At 41.1% G+C, this 9,659-nt stretch overlaps 1 protein-coding gene across 7 annotated transcripts in view; it reads right to left on the bottom strand.

The window, feature by feature from the left end:
- Positions 1-7,314: 7,314 nt before the first annotated feature.
- LOC116851756 (Fanconi anemia group D2 protein) overlaps positions 7,315-9,659 on the bottom strand; it is a 112,279-nt gene continuing 109,934 nt past the window's right edge. For all 7 annotated transcript variants that reach the window (XM_032831499.1, XM_032831504.1, XM_032831502.1 and 4 more), the window contains 3 exons: positions 9,369-9,577; positions 8,976-9,133; positions 7,315-7,561 (listed from right to left, as the gene is read on the bottom strand). In XM_032831499.1, the coding sequence (XP_032687390.1) occupies positions 8,987-9,133; positions 9,369-9,577 (356 nt within the window). In that variant the 3' untranslated portion in view covers positions 7,315-7,561; positions 8,976-8,986. The remainder of the gene's footprint in view (positions 7,562-8,975; positions 9,134-9,368; positions 9,578-9,659) is intronic.

The raw sequence follows: 9,659 nt of genomic DNA, 5'->3' as shown, positions 1-9,659 counted from the left end.
TCGGCTATAGCTCGCTTTAAACGGATCAATTGTCGCCTGTAGAAGTCTCCCGTGATGGTTTGACCAGGTTTTAGCAGCTCATAGTGGATCACACCCTTCTGATCCCACCAAATACAGAGTATTACCTTGGTATCATGGATATTCGGCTTCGGCGTTGATGTTCCCGGTTGGCTGGGCTTTACATACGATTTTTTGCGTTTCGGGTTGTCGTAGTGAATCCATTTTTCGTCCCCGGTAATGATTCGATGCAGAAAAGACTTCCTTTTGTACCGTTTAAGCAACATTTCGGACATGCAAAATCGTCGTTCGATATCTCTCGGTTTCAATTCGTATGGGACCCAATTTCCTTGCTTTTGGATGTATCCCGCGGCTTTGAGTCGTTTTGAAATAGCTTCTTGAGTAACTTCCAATGTTCTTGCGAGCTCTTTTTGCGTTTGACACTACGATCCAAAAAGTTCCCAAATTTTAGGCTACTTTCAAACTGATGTTTCTTTAGCAAAATTTAACAGATTTTAAAAACTCAAACGATTAAAATTGATAGCGCTATCAATTTGAATCGTTTTCTTTAAACTGTATCGTTCTCGCACGCAAGTTCAGATATAAATCCTATCATATTTTATCGTATTTTATATTGTTATAAAAGATTTCGTATTTTATAAGAAACTAACGATAGAAATTCTATCACCATCTATTGTATTCTATCATATACGATAGAATATTATTCATATTTGTGAATTCGCGAACTAAAATCCATATTAAAAATAATAGAAAACGATAGAATTTTATTGTATCGTTCTCTATCAACTTTTTTTTACCAGGGGACCCTCCGTTTCCTCGAAAAATCGGTTTTCTGCAATTTTTTTCTGTTTACGAACTATTCGAGCCTCCATTGTGCTGCTACGAGCTTGGCGATCCTGTCTGCTCAATCGCTTGCTGTCCAATAAATCGGCGTAAATTTTGCATCGCTGGCCAATTTTAAGTTCCAAAACATCAATTATTTTTAGTACTGCAGAATAGTTCTCGCTAAATATGCTAGCAGTAATATAAGCTATTTCTATTATTTTAATGCCAATATGTAAATGTTTAGGAGCTAATCGTCAGATCATTGCATTTAGACTCTCATTAGCATTCTGTGTATGCCCTCCCAAGCACCTCTCGGCTACTGAGAAACGTTAAAGTCTATTGTGCAAAAGGAATTAAGTCGAGAAACGGCCAAAACGCGCCAGGCGGCTCTTATAGTTGCGCGCGGCGCAGATTGTAACGCTACATCCGCGGCTCGTGCAGCCGGTTTCACTAATCGAGTGCAGCGACACAAAATGATGTTTTCTTCGCGCCTCGGCGACCGTTCGGCAGATCCGGCGAGACTCGACAGCTCACACGAACAAAACCAAGCTCTAGATGGGCGCCAGGTACGGCGGTCCGTACCCACTAAATAAGTCTCAACACTAAGTATTACTCTAAGCGGTCTCGCCGACAAGGACAACCGGCCCTCCGCCCGAACGGCTCGCTCGCACGTCCGGCAGCTCAGCCCTGCTCTCGGTAGAGGGGCTGGTTCACGCGATGTCGGAAGGATTAGTAGTTGGCGGGTGCTGAAATAATGAAGGCGGATGTTCTCTCTTCGAATTTTATTCGTCGGTAGCTAATTACAATGACGGAATGTTTTGCCCGCGTTCACACGACAACAACTCGCGTAATTCGGTAATTCGGCAGCGATTCTTACTAACACAATATAAATATCCTTGCTCGCGGTCGCGATGCTGGTTCTCGGCAGCTTCAATTTTTCGAGTCGTGACCACGAAGGTCACGACAGCCACGTAGGCTTTCGGCGGTGTGTTCGCTCGATCTCTCGCGCACGAGGGACAATCGACAGCTCACCGGTCGGATTTTACTCTATGCGCGGAGCTCCTCCTTTCGCGAGAGGAACGCGAACCCTGGCCCTCGCCCAGAGTGGACGGCCGAGCTCCAGTTCCCCGACGCCGCACCGCTCCGCGACACTAATCACTAAAAATCGTTCTCCGTGGAACGGACTCACCAAACGGCGGAGCGGGGCAGTCGACAACGAGCAGCGGCGGTCCCCTCTGGGTTCACAAAATCGTTCAACACGTGCGGTAGCGGCCTTACAGATGCGGAGGTCAGGTCGTCCTTAATCGTCAGCTCTGTGGATGGCACGTCCTTCACACTCGCTAGGCACGGCTCACAGGAAAAAGCTCTCGAGCTATCGTTGGGACCTCGTTTTATCTCAGGTTTGAATTGCTGGTTCCGACAGCTATCGGCCGTTGATTGGCCGATTTGCAGGATGGAATCCCCCGTTATTCGGCCGTTGTTTTGCCTTCTTTGTTATTTACAAGATCTAGCCGTTATTTACAAGCTAGATCTTTCAGGCCGGTCGGTCTCTCCGACCTTGGAGCTTTGTTCTATCGGCAACCGTTGTTTCTTCAGTCCTCGAGCCTCGCGGCGTCTTCGCCTGGCTCGGAGGACGCTCCGGGTCGCGGAGGACGTGCTTGTCGGACTCGCCCTGGTAGCAGCTGTCCTCCGCTCGTCCGCGGTGTCCGTCGACTCCGTCCCAGCGGCTCCCTTGCGGCAGCTCAGAACTGATCCACCTCGGCAGCTCTCTCTCTCTCTCTCTCTCCCTGTTCTCCTCGTTAGCAGGGGTATTCGGCTAAAACAGGCCTCCTTAGAACGGATTCAACTGTCGGTCCTTACTGGCTAATAATAATAAGGAAGCGATTCACCTGAGATTTTTGGTCCGTCCGATGCTCCTGAGCCTGACTGCTCTCTCCCTCGGCGGCAGCAGATCCTCTCTGAAGTCCTCTTCCTCCTGACCCGACCTCTCGTCACTCGCACTCTTATTCTATACACAAAATTCGGGCCACGCAGGCTCGCGTCCTATTCGCCTTACCGTTAGGACGCGACATCCACCTGCAGCCGGGAAGCCCGCTTTCGGCTTCCTCACGACTTTCCGAGTGACGGACGATAACAAAAAATCGTCACGTCACAAGGTATAAACATGTCTGTAGTTAATACTTCAAAATAGGCTCTACAACTTTAGGGTTATATTCTCAATATAATAAGGATTTGATTTAAGTGAAAAAAAAAAATCGATTTTTCCGACCAGTTACATGCAGTTCTCCTTTTAATTATTTTATTGTTGGAAAAAAGTTGTATACAATGGTTTATTTATTTTTATGAAAGGTTCGTGGAAACATAAAAAAACAGTTAATTTTGACTATTTGTTTATTTATAAAACTTGTGCGATTAACAATGACTGGTATTTTTTTTATATTTGCTAATGTTCTACAGACTCTATAGAATAAGAAAACTCCATGTATTTTGTTAAAAAGGTCTCGAAAAATTTCAAAAATTAAAAAAAAAGTAGGACGCTTAGCGTCCCATCATACAGCGAAGGGTTAAATACCGCGACTCTGTGCCGCGAAGACATACTTTTTACTTACAAGGGGGACCGCACGTACCCCGGATTTGTCACGGATTTTGATGTTTTTTATTGGGTTATTTTACAACATTAATGTACGTTCTATGCAAAAGGATTTTTGTCAACACCATGTTCGTTTCGGGGAAAAAAATAAAATAATTTACGAGCGCCTTATAGATATGTAACGAAATTTACAAGCATTTCAGCTGCGGCGGTTAAGGCGCGGTGTGTGGTCTTTTTGACTCAGGTCGAATCTCCGAGCCGTCCAATTATTTTTTTCGTTTTATTGTTCTTTTTTTCACTAAAATTGTAGGACAAGGATACAATAAATATAAAAATACGAGAAAGGAATATATTAAACATAATTATAAATGACAAAACATTAAAAAATGTGTTATATGAAATTATGTTAAAACCAATAACGCATCTAATTTCTCGCATCCCGCGTTTAAACTCCCTCATTTAAACAATATAACAACCGGTACTCAACCTATAATAAATCTACAACTGATCATTTCTAGATGTAATTTAAATATATTACTAGATGAACGGTTCGTTAACATTCAAATTATTATAGATTTTTTACACGAGTGCGCAAGCCTAATTAGAATATTTCACGTGTCCGTTCCGATATTCAAGTCCGTCTAAAGACATAAAGACAACTGTTGCAGGATTTAAAACTACCTTAAATTGTTCCGTTCTTTTCTTTTGGAATTTACGTTAAAAATTTATAAAGTAAAACAAACACTATATGAAATTTTAGAGGAAATAGAATTTTAGATGGAAAAACAGTTAAATATAAGTAAAACATAAGATTAACATAATTTTGATTTTAATATAATTTCATATAACATTTTTTAATGTTTCGTCATTTATAATCATATTTAATATATTCCTTTTTCGTACTTTTATGTTTACTGTATTCTTGTCCTACAATTTGAGTGAAAAAATAACAATAAAAAGAAAAAAAATTAGATAGCTCGGGGATTGAACCTGAGCCAAAAAGACCACATATCACACTTTAACCGCCGCGGCTACTGAAGTGCTTGTACATTTCGTCACACGCTTTGCGCTCGTAAATTATTTTACTTTTTTTCGCCGAAACAAAGTAAACAAAGTGGTGACAAAAATCTTTTTGCACAGAATGTATATTAGTGTTGTAGAATAACCAAAAAAAAAACATCATCAAAGTCTGTGACATTAGATACGTGCGGTCCCCTGTTAGTTACGTTTAGTTACTCTTACTTAGTTATTCCCTTTTTACTTAGAACTTATTCTCGTAAAAATCAAGGTCACCTAGAAGTTCAACTCATATCAAGATCACATAACAGTTGTAACAACTGAACTTCGCATGTCGGTTGTCGTGAGTGCTGATAGATTATTCGCTCGCCGGAGACCGGGGTTCGTGAAATAAATGACACAAGACGCGGATTGTAAGAAATAAAAATAACAAAAACGTTTATTAGTCCTTTGTACAGAGGGATCGCGTTCGAGTGCGTAGATATCCTGGGAGACGGCGCCAGTTACCGGGTCGCGATTTCGGTATGCTGCGACAGCTAAGACGGTAGACGGAGCGTATAGCACGAGTGCTAGACTCGCCTCGTATATTCGGCAGATGGTCGCGTGTCGCGATTCGGTGGTCGCGATTCGCGAAGTCGATCGCGGGGACCGCGCGGTGTCGGCAGTATCGAGTCCGTGACACAGCACGGCACGTTGTCTTCGCGTTCGCGGTGGAGACGCACGCGCTAATACGCCTGTTTCGCAGGTGACGAGATCGGGAATGAGTATCCGATGTATCGATGTATTCACTCTCGGTCTCGTCCGTCGAGAGGCTAAGAACAAGGGCCGAGAAAACTTGACAGAGCACAGCTAACTTACTAGCTTCGGTTCTTGTTCGTGGAGTCAACGGGATGCAAGCAAGAGTCGATAAAGATCGACAGAGCGCAGCTAATATACTGGCTTCGGTCCTTGCTCGCGAAGATGTGAAACTAGGTAGGTTCGGATGGTAGAAACGAGTCGGTCGTAGTCCTTGCTCTCCGCTGTACAGCATTGAGTTCGGTAGACGGTCCGGATCGGTCTGGTCTCGATTAATTCGGCGTCGCGGATTATATACCCGAATCCGCTTTGTCTAACTCCGCTCGTTGTTCACGTAATCGTCGCGTGATAGCGGCGCGCGCTTTCGCTTGATCATCTCGCCTGATCGATGTCGCGCAGTCGTACGTCGCGTTATTTTGATTTCGCGACAATGTTTCGAGAGGCCTTGCAGCGTTTGAGGTGGCGCAACGCGCCGGTGCACGACCCGACTAGTGTTCGGTCGGGCCGGTTGTAGTGACGATGCAGGTGTGCATCGTTACACAGTCACTTAGTAGTTAAATCACAGTCATATAAAGATCATAACAATCATACAGATCATAACAACCGCCTAATTACAGTAATAATAGAGAATAATAAAAAGAGGACTCTCATGTTTCTTTTTTCATTGTTCATACGTTGACCTTGTATACTTTTTCCGTTCGTTTACATTCGGGCGAACGATCGTAGTACAAAGTGAAAAATTAATTAATCTCAATTCGGTTGTGAACTGTAACCAAAACGAACAACTTACGCTCATCCATTCTGAAGGTGTTCTGCTGGTTACGCGAGATCAACAAGAGACAGATCGAGGAAAAGTATAAAGGACCGGCATATCTGTTGAGGTTTAATTCTACTTCCCAACCATGTCCCCAACCATTTACCCCAAAGTAAGTTCTACATTCTGTTTTTGCACACCATTCCAGATACTTTTTTGCTCATTTTCATCGCGATAATTTCAGTGAGTCTGATATTCGAATATCCAAATCGAGTTATGACTCTGCTTCCAATTCTTATCCTCTCAGATAACTCGTCTCCTTCTTTCTTCACCATCATCAGTTTCCTATTCTCATTTTCCCCGATTCAACACACGCACACGCGCACACACACACACACACACACACACACACACACACGCGCGCGCGCGCGCGCGCGCGCGTATTCATAAAATTTGTATAGTTTTGTAACCTTATAATTTGTACTAACAACCGTAACTAATAAATTTGCAATTAGTTTGTGATTGATTTTAACGTTTACTCCTAAGTTTCATTGTATTCTCTCCTTTTGTCCTTTTCGCTCTCGATCCTGTCCCTGGTAAAGGTATTCGCATTCATGACCTAAAAACGGATCGCTTGTTGTTGTACGTGTAAAACGACTTTTTTAGCCGCTGACCTGCTCCTCGACCTGCATACGCGGACGACTCATTTACTTGGTTGCGTTCTTCTTCAGGACGTAACAGTATATTTTCCGGATTTAAAAAGAGTCAGATATACAGATAAAATTTGGTGGAGAGAATTAGTGCAGCCAGTTTAGCAATAGAAAACAGACTAAAATATGCTATATCCATAATTATGCTATACGGGCTCTTGCGAGTCCGACACCCACAGCGGTAATAAATTTTTTTTAGTAACTCAGAGGAAATGTCTACTACATACCCTTGACCCTCAGAGAAGGGTCAAGAGTTATGTGAGGCTTGTACCCACTAAAACCCCTGGGGGTGTCCATCTCGATACTTCATGGGGAGGCATACGACATTTGCTTAGGCATATCTAAACATGTAATATTTTCCGATAGCGGTAACACCTCACCACCTTGACTAAACAAACATCCACACACCGATAGGAAAGAAATATAATTTTACCAAAGATATTGATTCACAATTAATTTTGTTGAATTATTTTTGAGAGATTGTTTTAACTTCTATATATGAGAAACAAATATACATACTATAAGAAAATACTTATTTTACTTTTCACTGGTCATATCAAAATAAAAAATGTTGGGTTTATTTCTACATATTTTTTTGTGTTACATTCTGTTGAAGAGTAACTATTTATTGATTAATCAATTTACATCCTTAAAGTAGATTCCATTATAAGATATTCAAGTCACATAATGAGTTATCAGTAAATAATGTATAAGAAAATAAAGAAAACGTTTCGACTTTCCTAAAGTGTCAAACGAGAACCATACTCTTAATCCGTATTCTTCCATTTTTCCAGCGATAGTACATATGATAAATAGATCCCAATAAACTGCCAATAAACTGCCAACAAAGTGCTGTAAAATACAGAAAAAAGTTTATATATATATATATGTATATATACTAGGTGCGCAACTAAGTTTCCGAGTTTCACACATGGATGGCGCTAACGACACATGTAGTCGACATACATGTCTAAAGTTGTATTTCTTTTATAGCTTGGACATCTGTCAACAATAACCAGTCATAATACCAACACATATCGCAACGCAAAAATCTTTTTTCTAACAATAAAGATGTCGAGTTTTGTGCCAAATAAACAGCATTTGCGGGAAGCTTTGCTTTTCTGCTTTAACTTGAAAAAAAATGCAGCTGAAGCACGTCGTTTGCTTGAGGAGGCCTACAGCGAACATGCACCATCGAAAACTACCTGTGAAGATTGGTTTAAACGCTTCAGAAGTGACGATTTCGATACTAAGAACAAGGAGCGTTCCGGAAGACCAAAAACAATTGAGGACGCCGATCTGCAAACGTTATTGGATGAAGATGATACGCAAACTCAAGATCAACTTGCGGAGGCATTAAACATGACTCGCCAAGGTACTTCCAAACGTTTACATGCCATGGGAAAAATTCAAAAGGAAGGAAAATGGGTGCCGCATGAGTTGACTGAGAGACAGATGGAAAATCGAAGAGCCACTTCCGAAATTTTGCTTTTGCAGCATGAAAGAAAGAGTTTCCTGCATTGAATTGTTATTGACGATGAGAAGTGGATATATTTCGAGAATCCCAAACGCAAAAAATCGTGGCTTTCACCTGGCGAAGCATCAACATCGACGGCACAGCCAAATCGCTTCGGAAAGAAAACAATGCTCTGCGTTTGGTGGGACCAGAAAGGAATCGTGTACTATGAGCTGCTGAAACCGGGCGAAACTGTTAATGGGCATCACTACCGACAACAATTGATCAATTTGAACTATGCATTGCTCTAAAAACGGCCAGAATGGGACACGAGACACGAATGAGTGATATTGCAGCACGACAACGCTCCGTGCCATCGCACTTCCATCGTCTAAGACACCATCAAAACGCTGAAATGGGATCTGCTACCGCACCCGCCGTATTCACCGGACCTGGCCCCTTCCGATTATCACTTGTTCCGGTCGATGGCGCTTAGCTGGGCTACACTTAGCCAATTTCGAAGAAGTGCAAAATTGGTTGGATGAATGGTTTCGGTCTAAAGACGCGTTGTTTTATCGTCGCGGTATTCATGTATTGCCAGAGAGATGGCAAAAATGTGTAGCTAGCGACGGACGATACTTTGAATAAACCATTTTTTGTATTTCTCTTGAAATTTTTCATTTTTCATTGATCAAAAAACCCGGAAACTTAGTTGCGCACCTAGTATGTGTATGTGTGTGTGTGTGTGTAACAATATAATTAAAAATGACTGTATTCTTATATTAAATCAGTTATTTTCTTTTGACTTACCCTTTATATAACTATACATCATCAATATCTGTGTTTTCATTCTCAACATTTTCTGTTGGATCTTCGTCTAAATCAGAATCTATAATTTCAGAAGACGCATTTGTTAATTCTTCCGAAATAATATTTATGTCTGGTACAATGGTTTCTTCTGATGATGTCTAAAAGTATATTAAATTAAAGTATTTAATAAATTATACGCACGCACACACTATAACTGTTTTCTAGCAAGGAACACCGTATTACACAAAGCCACTTTATTGGTTAAATAATATCTAAGATATCGTCTCAGATAACAAGTAGCCAATAAAATAGCTCTGTGTAACATAGTGTTCCTTGTTAGAAAACGGCCTATATGTAATATGTAATACAATTAAAATATAAAGTTACAAGTACTTGTGATAGAATTTCACGCCCATCTAAATTCTTGTTAACAAGATTGCCCATCCAAAATGCTGCTACGCTGTCGTTGAGAACCAGCATCCCTTTAACACTGTATATTAATTTCTCTAGTATAGATTTTGCCACAGGGACATACTTAGTTAGTATTAAATCCTTCTTTTCTATGCAATCGCAACATACAGCATGTAAGTATCGTGTTCCACCTAGATATGAAAGCGTACAAATTAGAAAAATATATATATTATATATTCTATTACATATATTATATTACATATATTATATTAT

This window comes from Odontomachus brunneus, unplaced genomic scaffold (assembly GCF_010583005.1).
Source record: "Odontomachus brunneus isolate Ranch 3 - 2012 unplaced genomic scaffold, Obru_v1 Obru_scaffold_189, whole genome shotgun sequence".
In the NCBI taxonomy this organism is placed as follows: Eukaryota; Metazoa; Arthropoda; class Insecta; order Hymenoptera; family Formicidae; genus Odontomachus; species Odontomachus brunneus.
The sequence above is the reverse complement of the archived record's forward strand: the minus strand, read 5'-3'. Positions and strand labels throughout refer to the sequence as shown.